The 21,371-nt window shown below is 46.5% G+C and overlaps 10 protein-coding genes across 10 annotated transcripts; 5 read left to right on the top strand and 5 right to left on the bottom strand.

Annotated features, from left to right (window-relative positions):
* Positions 1 to 306: 306 nt before the first annotated feature.
* Positions 307 to 2,003, top strand: FPRO_12480 (uncharacterized protein; the record flags this gene model as incomplete). Its single annotated transcript, XM_031224283.1, has 4 exons — positions 307 to 328; positions 392 to 564; positions 641 to 1,716; positions 1,778 to 2,003. The coding sequence occupies 4 exons, from the start codon at positions 307 to 309 to the stop codon at positions 2,001 to 2,003; spliced, it is 1,497 nt and encodes a 498-aa protein (XP_031089557.1).
* Positions 2,004 to 2,379: 376 nt separating this feature from the next.
* Positions 2,380 to 4,779, bottom strand: FPRO_12479 (putative cutinase transcription factor 1 beta; the record flags this gene model as incomplete). Its single annotated transcript, XM_031224282.1, has 4 exons — positions 2,380 to 3,795; positions 3,846 to 4,306; positions 4,354 to 4,527; positions 4,623 to 4,779. The coding sequence occupies 4 exons, from the start codon at positions 4,777 to 4,779 to the stop codon at positions 2,380 to 2,382; spliced, it is 2,208 nt and encodes a 735-aa protein (XP_031089556.1).
* Positions 4,780 to 5,579: 800 nt separating this feature from the next.
* Positions 5,580 to 7,172, bottom strand: FPRO_12478 (uncharacterized protein; the record flags this gene model as incomplete). The annotated part of the gene is made up of 6 exons (XM_031224280.1): positions 5,580 to 6,020; positions 6,087 to 6,168; positions 6,218 to 6,533; positions 6,585 to 6,751; positions 6,808 to 6,992; positions 7,062 to 7,172. The coding sequence occupies 6 exons, from the start codon at positions 7,170 to 7,172 to the stop codon at positions 5,580 to 5,582; spliced, it is 1,302 nt and encodes a 433-aa protein (XP_031089555.1).
* A 763-nt stretch (positions 7,173 to 7,935) lies between these two features.
* Positions 7,936 to 9,043, bottom strand: FPRO_12477 (uncharacterized protein; the record flags this gene model as incomplete). The annotated part of the gene is made up of 3 exons (XM_031224279.1): positions 7,936 to 8,092; positions 8,150 to 8,325; positions 8,375 to 9,043. 3 exons carry the CDS (start codon positions 9,041 to 9,043, stop codon positions 7,936 to 7,938), a joined length of 1,002 nt encoding a protein of 333 aa, XP_031089554.1.
* Positions 9,044 to 9,391: 348 nt separating this feature from the next.
* Positions 9,392 to 10,370, top strand: FPRO_12476 (uncharacterized protein; the record flags this gene model as incomplete). The annotated part of the gene is made up of 3 exons (XM_031224278.1): positions 9,392 to 9,547; positions 9,603 to 9,680; positions 9,786 to 10,370. The coding sequence occupies 3 exons, from the start codon at positions 9,392 to 9,394 to the stop codon at positions 10,368 to 10,370; spliced, it is 819 nt and encodes a 272-aa protein (XP_031089553.1).
* Positions 10,371 to 10,692: 322 nt separating this feature from the next.
* FPRO_12475 (uncharacterized protein) lies at positions 10,693 to 12,147 on the bottom strand (the record flags this gene model as incomplete). The annotated part of the gene is made up of 1 exon (XM_031224277.1): positions 10,693 to 12,147. The coding sequence occupies one exon, from the start codon at positions 12,145 to 12,147 to the stop codon at positions 10,693 to 10,695; it is 1,455 nt and encodes a 484-aa protein (XP_031089552.1).
* Positions 12,148 to 14,916: 2,769 nt separating this feature from the next.
* FPRO_12474 (uncharacterized protein) lies at positions 14,917 to 15,315 on the top strand (the record flags this gene model as incomplete). Its single annotated transcript, XM_031224276.1, has 2 exons — positions 14,917 to 15,089; positions 15,147 to 15,315. 2 exons carry the CDS (start codon positions 14,917 to 14,919, stop codon positions 15,313 to 15,315), a joined length of 342 nt encoding a protein of 113 aa, XP_031089551.1.
* A 1,165-nt stretch (positions 15,316 to 16,480) lies between these two features.
* Positions 16,481 to 16,952, top strand: FPRO_12473 (uncharacterized protein; the record flags this gene model as incomplete). The annotated part of the gene is made up of 2 exons (XM_031224275.1): positions 16,481 to 16,592; positions 16,642 to 16,952. The coding sequence occupies 2 exons, from the start codon at positions 16,481 to 16,483 to the stop codon at positions 16,950 to 16,952; spliced, it is 423 nt and encodes a 140-aa protein (XP_031089550.1).
* Positions 16,953 to 18,054: 1,102 nt separating this feature from the next.
* On the top strand, positions 18,055 to 19,397 carry FPRO_12472 (uncharacterized protein; the record flags this gene model as incomplete). Its single annotated transcript, XM_031224274.1, has 7 exons — positions 18,055 to 18,101; positions 18,153 to 18,574; positions 18,635 to 18,699; positions 18,753 to 18,881; positions 18,934 to 19,049; positions 19,105 to 19,268; positions 19,324 to 19,397. 7 exons carry the CDS (start codon positions 18,055 to 18,057, stop codon positions 19,395 to 19,397), a joined length of 1,017 nt encoding a protein of 338 aa, XP_031089549.1.
* Positions 19,398 to 19,539: 142 nt separating this feature from the next.
* Positions 19,540 to 21,170, bottom strand: FPRO_12471 (uncharacterized protein; the record flags this gene model as incomplete). The annotated part of the gene is made up of 3 exons (XM_031224273.1): positions 19,540 to 20,358; positions 20,407 to 21,059; positions 21,110 to 21,170. 3 exons carry the CDS (start codon positions 21,168 to 21,170, stop codon positions 19,540 to 19,542), a joined length of 1,533 nt encoding a protein of 510 aa, XP_031089548.1.
* Positions 21,171 to 21,371: the final 201 nt, after the last annotated feature.

Here is a 21,371-nt window from a genome sequence, read left to right as displayed (position 1 = left end):
CCCGCGTTTTAATAAACTTAGCGTTGGCAGATTCAGCCATCGGTACGCCAACAACAATTAGCGGCTTAGCAATTGGTCACATTCTCAGATATCACAGCAGAAACGATGGGCTGAACGTAGATAGTCTAATATGGTCAAAGGGATTACTGTGTGCTCTGATACAAGTTAAAAGCACCGTCTCGTGCCATCTTCCAAGTATCTCATCTTGGTGGCCACGCTCTGCAACTTCCAAGTAAAGCTCAGTATTTATATTAAACATCTTTAACAATCAACCTGAACCTCCGCCAACGCCCAGTCCTCAAGAATATGCCTCCAAGCACAGAAACTGGTCCGTTCTTAAGTTCCTACTTGTGTAAACCTCCTTGTCGGTATGACTAACTCAACTTACCAGGTATCTCTGATATGGCCAAGGGCGAGCCAATTGCCATGCATGTTTCACATTCAGGCAACGAAAATCCCCAGAACATCGACGTCGTGGAATGGTCAGAAGCCGAAGAAGCTGCTGTTCGCCGCAAGATCGATATTCGCATCGTCCCACTGTCAATTCTCCTGTACCTTCTGTGTGTAAGTGTGTCTACTCATCCGCCTTCGTTGCTGTTTCACCAAGCTCTTTGATGCTGATACCTATGACTCTCGATAGTTCTTGGATCGAGCAAACATCGGAAACGCCCGCATCGAGGGTATGGCTCTAGACCTCGAACTTATTGGTTACAGGTTCAACTGGGCTCTATCCGCGTTCTACATAGCATACATCCTTGTCGAAATACCTAGCAACATCATCTTGAAGAAGGTCGGCCCCAAGTTTTACATACCCCTCCTCGTTACAGGGTTTGGGCTGGTTTCTCTTTGCACGGCGTTTGTACGCTCTTTTGCATCGCTACTTGCCCTCAGGGTCTTACTCGGCGCCTTTGAGGGCGGTACTATGCCCGGTATAGCCTTCCTGCTCAGCTGTTTCTATAAGAGAAATGAGCTCATGCTACGGATTTGTCTATTCGTCTCAGCTACAGGTCTTGCAGGGGCCTTTGGTGGACTTCTCGCCACAGCCCTGTCTCGAATTGATCCTTGGGGTGTATCTTCCATGAAGATTCACACCTGGAGAAACATATTCTTCTTCGAGGGACTTCTTACGATGATTATTGGCCTGCTGGCAATCGTTTCCATGCCAAACTCTCTTGAGACAGCACCCTTTCTGAACCAGAAAGAACGCCAGATCGCCATCTTGCGTTTATTGAGAGATCATAAAGAATCAGAACAGGTCAAGGTCACCCGGCGAGATGTTAAGCAAGCCTTGTCATCAGTGATAAATATAACTTGTGGCTTGGGATTCCTCTTGATCAATATTGCGGTTCAGGGACTTGGTGTCTTTCTACCAACTATCCTGCGAGACCTTGGATGGACCGCTACAAAGGCACAGCTGATGACAGTCCCTCCGAACTTTCTTGCATTCGTCACCTGCTTCTTGGTAGCGTTTTTTAGTGACAAGACCAAAAAGCGCGGGCCATTTATCATTTTACTGACAACAATCTCAGCCACCGGGGCCATCATTTTGCGGTGGGAAACAAAGGCCGCAGTCAAGTATTTTGGTGTATTCCTCCTCATTAGCGGTGCCGGGGCTTCTGGGCCATCGTATTTGACCTGGGCTATCAATAACGCGGCCCCTTCTTCAGTACGAGCCGTCACCAGTGCTTATATCGTTACTATCGGAACTCTTGGTGGGTTGATCGCAACGTAAGTATACTGCCTCCGTCATGTCTGCTGGATCTAATCATGAGCTTAGATGGACCTACCTAGCCCGAGATGGGCCAGAGTATCACACTGGACACTCAATCAACGTGGGTGGACAGATTGCTGCGGTAATTGTAACGGCTTTCGGAACTTTGTACTGCGTATGGGAGAACAAGGCCAGAGAAGCAGGCCGTAGGGATCACAGGTTGACTGGGCTCAGTGAGGACGAGCAAGCCAAGCTTGGTAGTTCTCATCCATCTTTCAGGCTTCTTCCGTAAGAATGACCCTGAATAATAAAAGAACGAAAATTTCCATATGATTATCTTTGACATCGATGATGCGTGAAATTTATAAAGACTACTATAAACCTGTCTAACAATTTCCCAGTCGTTAGCACGTCTTTATTGAATCAATAGTAATTACACTTGGTGACTAAGCACTCAGACCAGCGCACCGGGCTTTACGTAAATGCTACAAGATTGGAAACATCGTCGGCAAATTCTGGTACTGTCTCAGGTACAGACCTTAGTCCATATCAGCTCAAGAATGAATTTGCAGTGTTCACTATACCCAGGATGAAAGAATCGTAGCATACTATGCATGAGCCTCGACTACAACACAATGAAATAAAGGTAATTTAGACTGAAGAAGCCTCTATGTGATACATGTGTCATAGGAGAGATTTCTAAACTCCATTGATAAAGAAAGGTCATTCAAGACACCTAGCCCTTCCATCGATATCGCACTGAACTCGTTTATCTCTGCGTTTTGATGTTCTATCATCGCTTCCTCCTTGGCTACAAAGCCCCACGCCTCCAACACAGTGCCCAACTCTCCGGTATGGTCGAGATATGAAGACCATAGACTTGTCGCTACTGAAGGAGTGTTCGTTTCCGTGTCATGGCTGGTAAGGCTGTCTGGACTTATAGGCTCACCCTCTGAGTAGGGCGTTTGTGACTGATGAGCAAGCATAACTTCAGCTTGATTCATCTCTATACTGGAGAGTTTACTGGCATCCCAAGGTCCCACTAGAGCCCAAGAGATAGCTTGCCTTGCCATTCTAGCGGGTTCGTATATATCTTCCATTATAGCGATGGCCTCAAGGCATTGCATGAACCGCTCTTCCGAGTCTGTCTTTCGTGCTTCTCCAGGACCCATAATGTTTTGTAAGAATATTGCTGTTCCATGCACTATACCTCCCAATGTAAATGCTGGGAGAAAGCTGCAAAGTCCCTTGTGGACGACTTCGCTAGCCAAATGAGAGATCTGTCTTGCGGAATCGAGTATGCCACTCTTGGCCTCTTCAGCTTCTGCGTACTCATCATGCTGCTCAGATAGTATTATTGTTAACCTGTAGATTTTTAACATCAAGTCTTGCAAGATCAAACGAAGAACGGTTTGTTGTAAGTAAGTGACAGAAGGAAACTCAGAACTTGATGGGGCTTCGTAGTTGCAGGTCCTCTGCGGTGAATCAATCCATTCTTTCAGCCTTTTCTTTAAGGCCGATATTTTTTGGATGCTGATTAGTCGAATTCTGTTGAATTCGGTTGTCTCAGAATTACGGGATAGCAATGCGCTGCTCTCGGAGAGCTGTATATACCGATGTAGTCGAAGAATGGGTTCCATGAGTTGACAGAGACACGCAAGTTCGACGAATAGTCCGCCCAGTGTTGAACGTAACTTTGTGTCTGAGACGTAAGGACACATATCGTTCAACCGAACTTGACAGTGTTCTGATGGTAGATTGGGTTGAAAGTCGGTTTCAAGTACCATTGTGACGTGAAAGTCATCGTCTCCGATCCTTGGAGGACGTTTCATGTTGAGAGATATAAGTCTATCTGTAACATAACATGACCACCATACCTTTCGGCGCAAAATGCACTCTGTGTGCGAAAATGTTGTTTCGTCTGGATTTAAATGAAGACCTATAGCAAAAGCTTGAGAGATAGCGACGTCGAGCCAGTGCCAGGTATTTCGATGCTCTTCTGGTGACTTGTACCATAGAGTCATGAGCAGGAGAGATTGGACCAGTGCAAGTCGATCGGTCTCGTAATCCACATCATATAACAACTGAAAATGTGTTATCATCTATTCGGAACCGTGTCAGGTCTGAAGCTTACCCGAACTCGAGTGAAAAGCTCTTCTCGTGCTTCTTTACGAGAGCTAAACCCCAGCTTTTCTAGGTAGCACATCGGGGTGCATGCGGCCCCTGCAAACATCACAGCTTGGAATAAGAGGAAGCTGATCCTTTGTTTCTTTACATCATACTCTATAGCTCCAAGGAACTCATCCATGTCAATGACAGGCATAAAAGGGTGAACGTAAGTGAAATATGAGCGGAGTAGAGCATTCCTGCTTTCTGCAGGTGGTATTGACAGGGCACCTCTTGATTTGAGATAGGCAATGTCGTCTATACGTATGCATGGGGGAAGTGGAATCAGAAATGGTTCCAGTTCAATAATAGGGAGTAACTGGTCGCTTTCTTCGGATGCATCATGTACATGATATCGCTGTCCGGGTGGAAAGCTTGAGATAGATGAATCAAAGCAACTTGCTGCAGAGAATGACTTCGTTTCCTGGCCTGATATGATTAGGAACCGATTTTCAAGTGGTTAACTATCCACTTACAAATACATGTCAATTCTCGATTACAACACTTGTCAGGGAATGGCTCCAGCCTAGAAACGTTGTCTCGGTGCTCGTTCAGCGTGAAGCCAAAAAGGCCACTGCCCGTTTTTACAGCTCGATCGTGAGTATCCAAAACGGCATTTGTCATATTGCGATTGAAACTTTTGACGAGTTCTGTGGGGTTGCTAGCGTGACGAAATAAATGTAAGTATAAGCTACAGTATGTACCGCGGAGGCGATAAAGGTGTAATGAAGAAAGGATGTCTTACCAGAGGTTTCCACCAGCATGCTTACTCTTTCGGCTTCGGACCTCGCACTCGCATTGATGCCACGTACAATTGCTGCATGGCCACCCCCGGCGGGCCACGTCGCATCTGACCTTGCGTGCTCTACAGCGCAAACATGCACGAGGAGCACGATGGCCATGCTTGTAAGGTCTGAATACAATATGATCCGATAGTGAGCTGGTTGGACTTCTGAACATGGTCTCCAGGGTTTATGGTTGTCTACAAGATTTTCAAGTTAGTGAGCATACAGTGATGTTGTGATGCGAGGAGCCATATGTTGTCATGGCTGATATTGAATACGAGCATACCTAGAATTGTACGTCCTAAATTTCACAAATGAAAAAAAATAAAAAAACAATAGAGTCCTTTCTGACAACTATGGTGATTCCACAGTGTTATGGCTAGTGCTTTTTGGTATCGTTTTACTCTACGAGTTCTACAAAATGGGGAGCCTAACCCGTTATCTTCGGCAGTCCGCTTGCCCGTCCATTCTGATGTACTGGTACCAGTTAACCATATAAAGCCTAGCATCACTATTAGAATTACTTCGCCGAAAGCAAGCTAGTTGTCTGGAACTATGGCCAATGCTGAACGGGAAAGACAGGGCGGCAGAGCACGGTTTTGCCGTCTCCACTATAGGGTGACGTCACGAAATTACATCATAACTGAACCTACCATCTGACATGGAGAAGTTGAGTCGCATCGACAATGCTAGTGTGATTTTGCAATAATCCTAACTTGCAGAGAGATTCTCTCAGGTGGTTTTGTTCTAAGTTAAATTATGATCAAGTATGTAACTTTTACGTAAGACTCAGATTGATCTTCAAATCTTGGTGTATAATCAACACGATGTGCTTCATAATTTCGGAAACAAGGGCTGTAAACTTGATTTGAAAATAGAAAAATTGATTCAGTACACGGAATTGTGGCGGAAGCTAACTATAACTTCATCGCTAACCCAGTAAGTCCCCTTTCCCACTTCTTAAAAGCATCGATGCTATCTGCAATACAATCAAAAGCTAACATCGTCCTAAGATATTCATGATCCCCAAGTGTTTGTCCCTCAGGAGGGGGAGTAGTTCTCGAAGAAGTAAGCCAAGCGTCTCTTGCCTCTTGTTCAGGCCCGTCTAGTAAATGATACGTATATCGATTTGAAATTGCCCCTTGCACATTGTTCGACGTCCGAGCCTTTCGCAAACTCTCGTAGAGTTTCAGCACATCTGACAAGCGGCGCGGTGCCTGAGATTTGTATACCTCGGACTGGTTGAGCAAGCCGAGAAGCTTGCCAAGCACAGCTCCATCTTCAACTGCCATGGCAGCACCCTGTGCTTGATATGGTAAAGTTGGATGACAGGCATCTCCCAGAAGTACTACGGACCCCTAAAGGAACATTGGTTAGAGTTTTTTTATAAAACATCCTGTTACAAAATAGTCGTCTTAACTTACGCGTGTCCAGCTCTCAAGCTCCTTGTGGTGGGATAGCTTCCACTTCAGCACCGATGGAACGCAAGAAATCAGTTTTGTCAACCTTTGACCGTGTTAGAGAGCATCATCAGCAATGTAGTATCAAAATATACCGAGGGTCCCAGCCTTCAAAGCTACTTCTCATCTCGTTCAAATCTCCGGGTGCCCGTCGCACGTCTTTAGGAAGGTTATCGGGACGGAGCATGATCAGGTTGTACTCTTTGCCGCCTTTCAGAGGATAAAAAACGCAGTGTCTATCTGGGCCCATCCAACACGTCGCAGTCTTCTTCTCGAGGAGGCTACTTAGGGCCTGGTCGTTGAGGCCTTTGAGCATTTCCACTGGAACAGTGCATCGATATGCCAAGTCTCCCGTTTCGGTGGCTGGAGACTCTCTGCCCAATATTAGGTCGCGAGCCCGAGAATAAAGACCTGCCACTGTTAGCCGTGCAAAGAGGTAAGGAGAAAGAATCCCGATTGTACCGTCTGCACCAACAATGACATCGCCCGTCACTTGCTCGCCGCCAACCAAATGGACGCATGAATTCTGGAAGTCAATACCGGTCATTTCCGAGCCGAGCCGCAGCTCTGCACCGGCCTGCTTTGCAGCGTCCCAGAAGGCTTGATGAAGGTCTGCCCTAGCAATGACACTGAATGGCAATCTTTAGCATCTGCGCTGTGGAGGAACTTGAGTTATCATACTTACAGCCAAGTGTCCCTAAACGTGTCCCAAACGTAATTCTTGTCCATTTTGTAGAGGACTTTTCCATCGGCATAACTCACATACTCAATGGAATCCAGGATGATACCTTTTTCTTCCAAAGCAGGAAGGACTCCCAACTGACGAGCCACTCGTGCGGCGTTCGGTGGAACCTGGATTCCTGCTCCAAGCTATTGTGTTTCAGTAACAAGGCATCAGGCGCGTGTGACGTTCTCTCGCTTGACGATGGGGTCACTTACCGGCTCCAAGACAGGCGCACGCTCGAGGACTATCACCTCGAGATTCTCTCGTCGACAGGCATAAGCGAGCGCCAATCCGCCGATACCAGCTCCGACAATAACAACCTTCATTTTGTATATGTAAGCACTTGGTGATAGTAGATAAGTAATAATCTCAGCCCAAGTATTTCAGTGTCTTACTGGTTTGTCCCGTTCTAACGAATCCTGAGATAAGTAGATATATGAGTAAGCTGACCGTGATCTACCAAACAGGACTGCGGAGACGGGAGTCCGGTTTGCCGACTTTTACCGGCCGTGGTTTGGTGGCTGACATCAGTTTGGAATTCCGGGTATGAGTCCTGTGATCCTTTCAGCCTGTTTCGTAACCACTAACTCCAAATGGGTCAGCGCATGCCAGTCCAAGTCTAAGTAGTCTTCCGTTCTACTCTCATTACCTAGAATAAGTTCTACTTTGAGCACTTTTAGCAGACGCCTTTAGCATTTAGTAAAAGGTTATTACATATAATATTTTCTTTCAAAACCCTTCATGTAAAATATAAAGTATAAAGTTATTAAGAAATATATCTCTATTAGATTAGTACTGTATTCTTAAATATAATAATCAAAGCTCTTATGCTTATATTTTAAAAGTATAAGTTCTTATAGCTAAAGTTAATTTAAACTGTAATATATTATCTTATATCTATTCTTATTACTTATATTCATTTTAATAAAAGGGGAAAAAAGACTAAAGTCTGTTCTTTTTCTGATTATTTAAAACACATAAACTTGAAACCTCTAAAGCTATTTACTTAAGAATTATACAGCCCAATAGGTCTCGCTGAGATGTTATAAGTTTTAACTATCAATCAACAAAGCTCTTTATATAAATAACTTATTTATCTGGCTGTCCTGTAATAAAGCTGAGAGGAACATTAGGCCCCCAAATATGGAGCGAATCAGGAGCTTCAGGGCTTCTGGTAGAAGGTACATATTTATTAACAAGATCACCATCAGAATAATGCTCCAGGATATTGCCCGAGGTATCAAACCTGCTCATGTTAAATGCCTTGAACTCGAAGCAGGTAACGAGAAGTATTATTACTTACCAATAATCGAAAATCTGACTGCCTAAGACATGTCTGCCAATGCCCCAGCAGTTAGTGTAGCCTTTTTCTGTGAGCCAATTATGACCGAGGGCTTGCGAGTCAAAGTCATTTATCTCAAAGCTCGAGTGATGGACAAATGCCTTGCCATTGGTTGGATTTGCACCCAAGAACAGGCTCTGGATACTCGTTAGCCGGTATAAACAAAACTGAGGGTGAGATACTTGCATGGTGATCGGTAAAGTCTTCACCGAGATCAATGTGCATAAAGCTAGTTGAATCCTCACCGGTCTCGGGGTTGAAAACAGAATCGGATGTCACCAGGTTGAACAGGCTTTGGTACCATTCACGAGTCTTGATGAAATCTTCCTTAGGCACAATATAGCCGTAATGGCCTATCTTGTGAACTGGACTGGGCCCTTTATTGAATCGCAGGAAACGACCTTGTCTTGGCTTTTCCAGAGCATGGTTTATCACTGGCGACCCCTTATCCAAAGCTCGCGTTGCTGGATGGTCTTGAGGCTCCTTCAAAGCTTGGCCGTAGATGAACGTAATGGGAAATCCGTTGGGATCAGTGAGAGTGACTTTCTTTCCCCCACCAGGCCCCTCAGCGTCCAGACTTGCTGAAGCACCTGGTTTGGAGGCTGCTTTGGTGAGATCGTCTAGTGAATCAACTGCCCACGTTCCCCCAAGAAATGCGCGACGTGCGGTGGGGGACTGTTCGGCAATGTACAGGTATGGGTCACGACCGTAGCCGCCAAAATAGATGCGCTTGTCCTCTCGGAGAACCTCGGACAGTCCGAAATCGCGGAGGAATGAACAAGCCGACTCGAGGTCCGGGTGCTGGTAGTGCACGGCAACAAGACGCACGACTTTGATCTTGTCAGCTGGAGTCATTTTATGAATGTGAAAATATGATTGAGTTGGAAATCGATATTGGAAATCGATATTGGAATTCAGAATGAGGACTCTTGATTTTGAGATCCAGAAATGTTTGGGCATTTTATCGATTGAGAAGTCGGTAAGAAGAAAGTTGAGTCTACTACCATCAATACTTCGGATGGGGCGGGTTCGGCCGGCAAAACCGTTGAAGACCGTGGTCCGCTAACATGCGGCGCAACGGGCGCATAGTAATAAAGTTTATAACTTTAGTATCATAACTGCCGAAGACGCCGATACTTATTTAAAGTATCTTATTACTAAAAATATTTTTTTATCTGTATCTCACTTATGCACACCGCCGAAATGGGATTTCAAAAACTTGTTCGCTTTGAAGAAGACGGTTCCAGTCATTATGGAAACCTCATCAACACCAGCCAAGGTGGCTACGAGGTTGAAAAACTGACCGGCAATTTGGAAAAAGGGTTTCAACCGACAAAACAAGTTGTTACAGTCTCGAAGGTATGTGATCAGAGCAACGAGCTTGCAGATATGTGAGACTAACCATCTTCGCCAGCTTCTTTGCCCTCTCGAGTCTACGCCCATCATACTTTGTGTCGGGCTGAATTACCAGAAGCACGCAAAAGAGGCAAATGTGAGTTCTATTGTACCGGCGCTGGCTATGTATGAGATCACTTTTAGTCTGCTATCATTTTGTGCTACCTATTTATTGCCCCCAAGCTTACTCCCGCATCCATAGTTGACGGTTCCAAAATATCCGGTTCTTTTCACCAAACCCTCCGATGCTTTGGCTGGACCATTTGATGATGTGCACGTGCACAAAGACTGTCAGTCTCATATGGATTATGAGGGAGAGCTGTGCGTTATCATCGGTCGCGATGCCAAGAACGTGTCTGCTGATGATGCTCTTGAATACGTCCTTGGCTATACAGCAGGCAACGATATCTCAGCAAGGAATTTCCAAGTCCCCGATGCTTCAGGAGGGCAGTTCTGCTATGCCAAGTCCTTTGATGGATTTGCACCTATCGGCCCAGTTATCTACAGTCCAGACATAGTTCCTGACCCCCAGGCCCTACATCTCAAGACGATAGTGAGCGGGGAGACGGTGCAAGAAACAGACACGGCAGACATGATCTGGTCTGTTCGGGAGCTTATTGCTCATTTGAGCCGTGGTACAACTATTCGGCGTGGAACAGTCATCATGACAGGCACGCCATCTGGGGTAGGGTATTTCAGGCAGAGCTTTCTCAAAGACGGTGATGTTGTGGAGGTGGAGATATATGAGGGACCAAGGATTGTAAACCAAATGGTATTTTTACCTTAGTTCTTTAAGCTCTATAGCTTCCTTGATCACAATGCCTACTTGTACTCTGAGTCCACATATCAGGTCTTATCCTCAAACCCCTCGCTTTTGTCGTGCGGGATCATGTAATGCCTTTGGTAACTGGGGCTTGTGGTCAGTTTACAACTCATGACAACATCCAGCATGTACTATGGGGCTTTTACAAGTTACTACATATAATATATTACTACTTATTGACCAGAGGGACTCTGATAAGAAGAAGTAGCATTGTATGAAAACGTTCAGAGAAAAGAAAATACTATAGCATCTGAAATGCAAAGCTAATCGCCAAGAATGCAAGTTCTCAAGCGGACGTGAAAGTCATGTTGTGCACATGCTCGTTTGCATATGCCGGAATAAAGTCCGTAGTCAAGTACCAGCCCGGCTTCTGCATATTATCCGAGATGAGCTTCCCATTGATAACCAGGTTTTCGAATGTAACGTTGCTGATAGTCCTGTCCTCATCATAACCGACAAAGATGGATATGCTGGCCTTTGTTCCGGTGTACTTGAGATCACGCACCAACACATCCTTGATCCCTCGGCCCGGTGACGTGTTGTACTTGGTGTTATACATAACACGGAAATTGAGCAGTTGGCCAACACGAATATCCTCGACGCGCACGTCGTCAATCAAGACATCTTGAATTAGATTACCGTCTCCAGGATTGAGTGCGATGGTTCCTTGGTAGTCAACCTGTCCCTCTCTTTGGTCAAGGATGTCGATGTTGCTAATAGTCAGGCCTGCGATGGTTTCGGGGTCTTGAGTATTGCCATGGGTTCCAATATTAATAGGATGCGCAACATCCGCCCATAGAATCGAGTTTTGGATAGTGATGTTGGTGGAGTTTCCGTACCATTCATCTCGGTGAGCGTAGACAGCGATACAGTCGTCTGAATTTCGCAAGAAGACGGAATCGATAAGAACGTTCTCGCAGCAATAGACATCCATTCCATCTCCCCATTGTACAGCGCTGAAATCGCGCCAATGACTGAATATCACGTCTTTTGACTCGTAAGCTCTAGGGAGGAAGTTGATGCCAACTAAACGCTCGATCAAGACATTGTTGGATCGGTAGACCTGTAGTCCATTTCCCTTTGGACTGTACAAAAGACCTCGTCCACGTATGGTAACATCGCTCGAGTTGGTTACTGTGATATCGGGGGCTGAAACCACTGCTCCACCGGCAACATATAGAGTTTTGCCAGATCCAACTTCCAGCGTAGAATTGAGCTTATGATAGCCAGGACCGTAATACAGGACATCTTTATCATCCTCCGATGAAACATTTGTATCAGGGGGGTTGGTAAAGATGTGCAGAACATCAAAAATATCATCGTTGACTTGAACAAGGATATCTCGCGGCTCATTCAAGGTGAAAGTGATAACAGAGCCAGACTTCTTTGGGGTCAAGTTGAGAGAGTAAGGCCTGATGACAGCCTTGGAAACTCGATCTTTGAGATATTTGGCTTGGATCTCTACAGTACCGTTGAAATCAAAATAGGCCAGAGACGAGTTATGCTTAATGGAACCCCCGGTGGTGAAGTTGACCTCGTTGAGAACAGGCTGAAATGTCTCGATTTTTTCCCACTTGCCGCCTGGGACACGACCTTTGACATCGTAAGAGGTCGCGATAGGGACGCCATCGGGAATAGGCCACGTCTGAAGAAACCCTTGTGGGGCTTTTGCACCTTCAGCAAAGGTACTGTGGCCAAGAAGCAAGAAGCATGCCGACTTGACAGCCGTGCTGAGTCTCATGGTTACAGTTGGGCAATGCGACACGGCAAACAAGACAAAGTGTAGGTAAAGCAGTAAACAATAGATGCGAGGAGGGAAGAGATACAGAAAACCGAATACATCGAGTTCAGACTTGGCTAATTACGTATTTATACACGTGAATTGGATATCTATCGCTAAAGATGTAGTCAAGGATACTCCATTACGGAGACCACTCGGCACTCTAATGCCCCGCTTCCCCGGACCAGAAGGCTTGCGCTAAGACGCATCTTGAAGGTCGCCATGCTGATCTCGGAGTCATTGCCGAAACTTTTTCCATTGCTACAACCTGACCGTTACGCCACTAGCCCCGCTGGGCCTTGATACAGAATATTAAAATAAACTGGGCAAAAGCTATCCTAAACCTATGCTAAATTTATACGTAGTTGTCTGAGTCTTTTATCACTAAGAATCAAGCTCCTCGCGTCTTGTTTCCTTCCTTAGGCTAGGCTGGACAGGAGGCAACCGAGGAATCTTGCCCAAAGGCGGACTCTCGTAGTATAGTTGGGCCCAACTGGTGTGGATTGCGAGCTCCAGATGAGTGTGACTAGATTGCAGTCAAAAGCCCTCCGCCATTGCTGTAGGTCGGTTTGTGTTGTAATTTTATGTCGTGGGTTGCAATAGCATATGACTTATCACGATTAACGGGGAATACCTACGGCGAGGCCAGCGGTAAACGTGGGGCACGGATACCAAGATTTGCCAATAAAATCACATAAGAGGGGGCCAATGAAAGAGTGACCCCAAAAGTCATCCCTCATGTACCAGAAACACCATGGATTACATGTACAAGTCGCTCCAATCCAACAGCATCCGTCCACTAAGGCTTGCGCCTGGGGTATGGAGCGCCCTGATTTGTTGTAAACCATATCACGCCCCATTGGGATGAATCAGATCCTTATGAAGCTCCGTCTTGTTGTTGGGGTAGTACAAATAACCGCCCCAGCATCAGTCTCGACAATTGTCCTCACTTAGTCACAGAGAACCTTGAAGCCGTGCTACGTTCAAAAGCAAGCCTTCGAGGGTATGGATTGATGCGCCCCTCGTAAATTAGCAGTCGCTTGAAGACAAGAAGGTTCAGGTTTCAATGATGGATGTGATACATTATCGTTCTCAGAGATTCATTACCTGGCTGGGTGAATATTTACTGAGATATGTGATTCCTGTCGCCCCTTCTCGGAAACGGACAAGACTCAACTGTGCAGGATTCTTGTCATGGATCATGACTCAGCTACACCCGGGGAAGATCCCTCATACCCTGCCCCAGCCCAGTTTGTCAACATAATGCGAGCTCTATTCGAACGGAGACCAGTTCCCGATGGCTTCATATTTGAAGGGAGCCGTATTGACAGATTTATACAATACACAGCTCCTTTTTCGAAGTCAATGAGAAGCGCAAGCTCTAATCATCGATTTTTTCCTACCGAAAGTGGAGGCATGGGCATGGGGCCACTCTCCATGAACCCTGTGATATAATTGAGGTGTTGTTTGGAAGCCACTTCTGTCTCGTCTTGCGGTCGGTTCAGGGAACAGATTGGTATAGCCTCATCGGTGACGCATACTTTCATGGTGTGATGGACCGCGAATTTTTGATAGTAGCAAGCTCATTTGACTATCGAAGGTTTGCACTTGCTTAGTAGAATGATATCTTCAATGTTAGTACGGGTCTCAAGCTTGCATGCTGTCCTCGGCAAGAAATGATCCCATGCATGTTAGCGTAAACTCACTTAAGCGAGCTATTCGGCCATGCATAATAGCAGAAGATCGGCGAGCATTCAGCTGCGTAGCGAAAGATTTTGGCATTCACGAGTATGATCAGCTCACCGTGGGTCCTTATGATTCAGGCATCAATGACTCTCTGCATATCGCATATGCGTCGGCAGTTGTTGTCTCATATACTGCCACGTCAATTGACTAGTTCTGGTGTCTCAGCAGCGACTGGTTCTTGGTGTCTCAGAATCAAAATGCCACGCTAATTTTTGATCTTCCCTTGTAGTATTCGATTCATCCAGAGCTCTCTCATCTGAGCACTATTTCAGCTATCGCCTGCATTCTGGTGAATGATCCTTCATTTTTGGAAGGCGAACTAAAGACATAACTAGAAGGTTGTAAAACTTCAAATGAGTAATACGGCCCCAAATCGACACTGATGAACTATCTCTCACTCACCTAGAGAAGTACAGGAGATAGATGATCGCTGTGAGTAAATCAGGCAAATGGATTCGGCACTGATACCTTGGCCCCACCAGAATTAATGTTATATGTGGCCAACTACCGGTGTTGTCTTCGTTCTGTCAGGAGGCCATGACATAGACAGTAGCCAGAAGGTTAAGAGAAAAACGATAATCATCCGAGTTACCAAGTTGAACAGTCACATACCAGAAGATCAAGTTCTGAACCCAGCGCACCAAGGAAACCTTAATCCTACTACATAGATACCCAAATTTACGGCCAGCTATACCAATACGGGGATGGAAAGCAACGCATCTATCATGCGATATGATTTCAACTCCACATTTGACGAGCCCGGGAGGAACCGCATTACCTCCTTCCAAGACTCACGTATGAAAGCATCATGGAGAATGGACAATGATAGCTGAACTCCACTTCTGAGGCAATTCCAGTGTCCGTTGGCAACTATAAAGAACCTGTATCTTCCCTTCCCTTCCCATCAACCCTATCAACAGCACACATAATCAACACTTTGCAACACAAACACTTCAATCTCAAGGACATTATCAAATCATCACCATGAAGGTCTCTACCATGCTCGTTTTTCCTGCCCTAGCTCTTGGAGCTGCTACGCCCAAGCTCCCGGTTTCTTCTATCGATCCTGCCTGTCTTGAGAGTATCACCAGCGTCGCCGACTGTATCAAGAACCTCAACCCCACCGGTGCCGCCGCTCTTACTGATGTCGCAACCTGGTAAGCCTGATGCCCCTGTTTATTCTCTATCACAAATGGTCAGCTGATAGATTATAGTCTCGCCGAACTCGTGGCTGGGGTCCAAAAATGTATTCCAGGTGTCCCTGGCGGCCTTCCTTCTGGTCTACCAACTGCTCTTCCCACTGGGCTCCCTGTTCCCCTGCCCACTCCTCTTCCCGGTGGCCTTCCTGGAGTTGGTACCCCTGAAATTCCTGGGCTTCCTTGAGCTCTTTCCAGAGTACCAAAAGCCCTGTAGATTTATGTCCACCTGGAGGATGGACTGGCAGTATTAAGTAACAGGTCGAGTTGGCAAAGATGTCTAAAGGATTTTCTTGATAGTTTCTGTTGGTTATTGGGGGTTTTGGATAAGAATGGACCTACTGTGCATACCTTCCTATAGTATTAAACTCTCAAACGTATCACAAAGCAGAAAACTATGGATACCCCCAGTGTTATTATTTTGCGTGATGCAACACCCTATTCTTGAGGACGATGCTATATCCGATAGGCAATACCTTATTCTATGAAGGTCGTCCAACCTGTTGTCCGACTTCAACGAAGACGACTTGTTGGCCGCAAAGCTAGACCTGAGCATACTTACAACGGACAGATTGTAGATTGCTGTAGTTCTGGTATCGTTCAATAGAGCGAGGACTTTATAGTGCACTCCGACTCGCAGCATGTTTCGAAGTGTCGGCTTGAAGCCAAGGTTAACCGCCAAGAAATGCAGTCCCTTTTCGCTTTGAGTGACTGAGAGTTACCAGTCTAACTGCGAGCTCTTCGAAACCCAGCTTACCAATGAAACTATGCCTGTATATCAAGTCAGTGACCAAGCTCGCCGATAGGGATCAGAGACCTCAACTCGCAAAGTACTAAAAGGTCAAAGAACTTCTCACTCACGAGGCGAGAACGGTAAAGGTGTCCCGAATGGATGCCACCACTGGCTGACATTGGCCTCACGCCGTCGCCGAGTCTCAAATAGTAGACCACCAACCTCCGGGCTCCACCCATCTGAATAGCCCAGTTATCGAGGAAGCTGGGATTCAAGACAATTTGTGAAAGCTTGGGGCCCCGATCCTATGTCACAAAAAGACTTTAGCAAGTTTATTGTATCTTAACAGGCGTGCGTTTAGATCAGTTTATCCTGCTTGCTCAAGACTACCAGGCATCCCTAAGCTTCAAGCTCCATTAGAGCCATTTGACTAGCCCGAATATAGGTAGTCTACCAATGTTACCCACTCAACCGTATTTGTCATCCTCCACCTCGGCATTATGTTCCGTGATGTAACTGACTGACTCACTCATCTCTATTTCATGATCAAACAAATTTCTTCTTTTTCTTCTTCCAATTCAGCAGCGTACAAAGCTCAATAAAACACGTTATTGCAATTATGTCTCACCTTACCTACACTGCCTACGAAGGCTATGGCGAGCGCGCCAAGAAGGACCTATGGTACAGCCAAGCCGTCCGCGTCGGAGACATCATTGAATGCTCTGGGCAAGGTATGATTGACTCCTAGAGATGAAAGTTGTGTTGCTGAACTGCTATCAGGTGGCTGGGACCGAGAGACGGAAAAGATCGACCCGAATGTTGTGATACAAATTGAGAAAGCATTCGACAACGTGGAGTGTGCTTTGAAGGCAGCAGGTAGTCGCGGTTGGGAGGACGTATTCTTTTTAAGGTCACATCACTTGCCCTGCAACAACGAGGCAATCGAGACAATGGTCCGCTGCCTCAAGAAGTATTGTCCGAATCATCAGCCGACTTGGACAGCCTTGGGGGTCCCTCGCTTGGCTCTGGACGATATGCGAGTCGAGATCGAAGTACGAGCGCATGTCCCCAAAGACCGGGAAGAAAAGTAAAGGTCATGGTTGAGTACACCGAATAGGCAGGTCTTCAAATTGAGTATACTGCCAATTCAGTTCGCAAATCACCAAACGCTGGTCTACAAAATCGCACGATTGAAGTTATTGCCGCGTATCTTAGTCTACAGACTCAGTGTTTTGCGCGTATGTAGACGACGGTGAGACATATAATCCATCACCATTTCAGGAAGCTACTTGGAACAGAAATTGAATACTAGACTTAGAGATGAAACGCAATTAGGGCGCAAAAAAAAAAAAAAAAAAAAAGAGAGAGAGCGCGAGAAAAGTGTATTATTGCCATCAATATATCTGGCTGTCTCTCTTTTGCTGGCCATTTCTTTTTCTTAAAAAGTTATCGTTATCATCATATCGCCAGCTAATCAGGTGGATCTAGTCGATTTTCGGGGACTGCAGCCAATCCAGAGTGCGTCATTATAGTTGCGCACCAACAGAGCTGCCGAATAAATGTTAGACGGGGAAAAAAAGAGGATGGGGGCCAATTTCTGGACATATAATTCGCAAATTTGGTATACAATGACTAGTATCAGAATCCCTTCTCATGCCGTAAGGCGACGTCATACGTCTTGATAAGAAGCCAATGCGCTTCAAACTTCTCCTCTGTAGCGCCTGGGACCTTATGTTGGTTGCTGGATTGCCAATGCGCTTTATTACTTGGATTTGGGCAAGTTGGATCTTAGATACTGAGCTGCGATCAATCACCAACGCGGGTGACTTTCATCAGCCGGGCAAATTACAGAGAGGCTCCAGGTCTATCCGTTACACGAGTATCTGATTGGACCGGTTGACAGTTTCGAATCTTGGGGCTGTGAAGATGAATGAGGCGGATATTGACTCGAGTTCCACTGCGGGGAGCTCGCTCGTGATCTTGCTTTGAGGCGGCCATAAAGAGCCAAGATTGGAGCGCTTCGAGTAGCGCGCTCTAGCGCCCTTTCACAGATCCATCAGTCATACATGCCCAGATAGCGGGGTTGATGTGCTGTAGGTAAAATATTCCTGTCTCCTCAAACATAAATACTCTCCCGCCTTTCTTTTCTCATTCTTCCAACTCAGATACCCTTTAAAATCACTCGATTTCACAATGTCTCAAGGCAAGACTTTCACCCTCAGCACCGGCGCCAAGATCCCGTAAGTAAACACCCAAAACACGCCTAGAAGGATGAGCTAATTGTTTTTAAGTCTCTTGGGATACGGCACATGGCAAGCCTCCCCCGGTGAGGTCGGTCAGGGTGTCTACGAGGCCCTCAAGGTTGGATACCGACACCTGGATCTCGCCAAGGTCTACGGTAACCAGCCCGAGATCGCCGAGGCCTTGAAGAAGTCCTTTGCTGAGATCCCTGGCCTCAAGCGAGAGGATGTCTTCATCACCTCCAAGCTCTGGAACTCGCAACACGACCCTAAGCAGGTCGAGGCTGCTCTGGATGATTGCCTGCAAGAGCTCGGTCTTGAGTACCTTGATCTCTACCTCATCCACTTCCCCGTTTCTTTCAAGAACTCTGGAGCTCCTATTGGTCAGGATCTGTTCCCTCTCACCGGAGGAAACCAGCCCGATGGTGACGTCGTCATCGATGACAGCATCTCCATCGTCGACACATGGAAGGGTGAGTTCAACATATCTAATTTAGGCTTTTGATGCATGCGGCTAATCTCTCTCTGTACAGCCGTCACCGAGCTACCCAAGTCCAAGGCCCGCGCCGTCGGTGTCTCCAACCATACCAAGGAGCACGTATGTAGTTTCCCTATGTTACGCTGATACAAAGAAGCTAACGCGACCTGAAGCTCGAGGCTATCATCAAGGGCACTGGAGTTGTCCCTGCTGTCAACCAGATTGAGCGCCACCCTCTCCTGATCCAGAAGGATCTCATTGACTACTGCAAGGAGAAGAACATCCACGTTACCGCATACTCTGTAAGTTATTGCAGCTAAACAAATCGAGAATTCGACGCTAATTCATACGAAGGCTTTCGGTAACAACATGGTCAACGCTCCCCTCCTCTTCACCTACCCCGAGATCAAGGCCGTCGCCGAGCGATTGACCAAGGAGAAGGGTCAACCCGTCTCACCCACTCAAGTCCTGTAAGTGATCATCATCTCTATGCTGCACTTCTTTACATGACTAACAAGATTACAGTCTCGCCTGGGCCCAGGTTGGTGGCCACAGTGTCATCCCCAAGTCTGTTACACCCAAGCGCATCGCCGAGAACTTCCAGGAGATCGACTTGTCCGAGGACGATATCCGCGAGATCGAGCAGGTCGGCAAGGAGCAGCGCCGGTACAACGTTCCTTACGTCGCTAGTAAGTTCAACCCCAATAGTGGTCACCAAGTTCAGTGCTGACCATCTCTTAACAGACAAGCCTCGCTGGGACGTCAACATCTTCGGCCATGAGGATGAGAAGCCTGCCACTCACCAGGTCATTATTTAGATAAAAGTAAAAGTGGAGATATAGAAGCGCTTGAATTATTTTCTCTTATTATGAAGAAGCGCATATTGGGATTATGTACTTGGGGCTCACCGGTGATTCATGAAGGTCCACATAAATATGTCTCCAGGATATTCACCACCTATTAGTATCTCGACTTCCAAATGATATCTAGATCACGGCAATATCTCAGGGCATAGGTCATCCTCGTGACCTCCCACGAAGCCTCAAGGTCTTCTTTCACCACCAGCCTATCTTCAGGTGAAGAAAGAAATACTCCCAAGGTATACGCTGGCCAATTACCCGCATATGATCTCGCCCATTCTCGACTACCTTGGTGACTCTTGAGAATTCGTAGGAACATTTTTATCTGCCACTTATCCCTGGATACCACCGATGGCATAGTCCCTCTACTCCCATTCTCACTAATCTCTTCCAGCAGAAGAGAAGCAACTAAAGCATATAAATATGTTTCGTCTCTGATTTTCGAGCTGGGTATCTTTCTAACTGTATCGGTGGAAGTGTAAATGGATTCCGAGTGCGGATCGCAGAGTTGTGCCTCCCAGCATTGTACCTCTTGTTGTATCTGGCTGAAAACCGCGGGATCCAAACTGACACCCGAACGGTAGCATTCTCGTAAGATTATGGCTGTGCGGAAAAAAGACAACGGCACCCCTAAAACAGGGCTTTCAACATTCCAAGGCGCACCTGATAAGAGTGAGGACCTGTCGAGGAGCTTCTCAACACTATCCCAGAAATCCGGGTCGAACACAAAGTCGGATTGGCTGCTTTCTGACCATAGACCTGTTGAGAGCAGGAACTGCTGATAGATGACACTTTCGAGGGCGAGTCTGTCGAACAGTCGTTGAATACCGGCAGGTTTGTCGAGCAACCTCAAAGTGACTATACGAGTCGCAGCATTGACGTGCTGTGCAACATCACTATGCGTGCCCCATCCTAAGCACTTTTGCTGTCAGTAGTTGACTTTATGTATGATCATTGGAGGACGTACACCGTGGAGATAAAGTAGCATCACAGACATGAGGAGTGCGTCGTGGTTCTCATATTGAGCAACTTTCCCAAGTAAAAGCTGAAGTTCTTTCACCCCTTCAGCGTAATAGGATAATGCAAGAGGATGCATTTCCCAGACGGAGTCGGTGAGGAATATGTGTGATGCAGCACAAGCTAATACTGAGTAGTACAAGCTCTTGTGAGTCACCATGAGCTGCTTGATTTCGGTAAGCCAGCCGTCGTGGAATCCGCGGTAGCAGTCTGGTAGTAGGAGGAGGGAAAAGTATTTATCGGAGAAGTGATCTGAGACGCGTAGCTCTAGGTGGTTGGAGAGCACGCGGTGCACTGTGGCGGCTTGCGATAGGAGGTCTAATGGACAGACAGAATCCGTTTCATAAGTAGTTGATGGGCTGGAGGGAGAGAGGGCATATTGAATGGGCTGATTGCTGCAGCCGGGTATCAAGGAAAGGCCATCATCTTCGGGTTCAGGTAATTGTTCTTTGAGGCTTCGATCTTGATGCCGTGAATCGCTATGGTGGGAGTAACGACGATCGAGTAAGTCGCTCGGTGATGGCCATATGCATCTCCGTCCTGAAGATCGGCACAAATCGCAGATCGGGGTCTTCTCGTCGCATTTCTTACGTCTTTGTCTACCTGGTTATCTAAATGTTAGCAACGCGACAGACCGTATACTGTAGGCTTACATGTAAAACAACCAGTTTTTGTGCGTAACTTCTTCCGCGAAGTGTTAATTTTATCGGTCATCGTCGCATCTCTGGGTCTGGACACAAACAAGAAATCGCGGGCGGGGGCATTTATGAAGGTGTTTATTGGAGACGGCGGGCAAGGGAGGAGCTTCAGGCGCTATTTGAATCTAACATTGGCGTGTGACCAGGGACATCTTGTCCTAAACAGGTTAACCTGTGTTCCTGGCGTGCGTCAGCGTTATCTGGGGCTGATCATCTC

This window comes from Fusarium proliferatum (assembly GCF_900067095.1).
Source record: "Fusarium proliferatum ET1 genome assembly, contig: FPRO_scaffold015, whole genome shotgun sequence".
NCBI lineage: Eukaryota > Fungi > Ascomycota > Sordariomycetes > Hypocreales > Nectriaceae > Fusarium > Fusarium proliferatum.
Note: the sequence above shows the minus strand (reverse complement) of the source record. Positions and strands in the feature narration are given on the sequence as shown.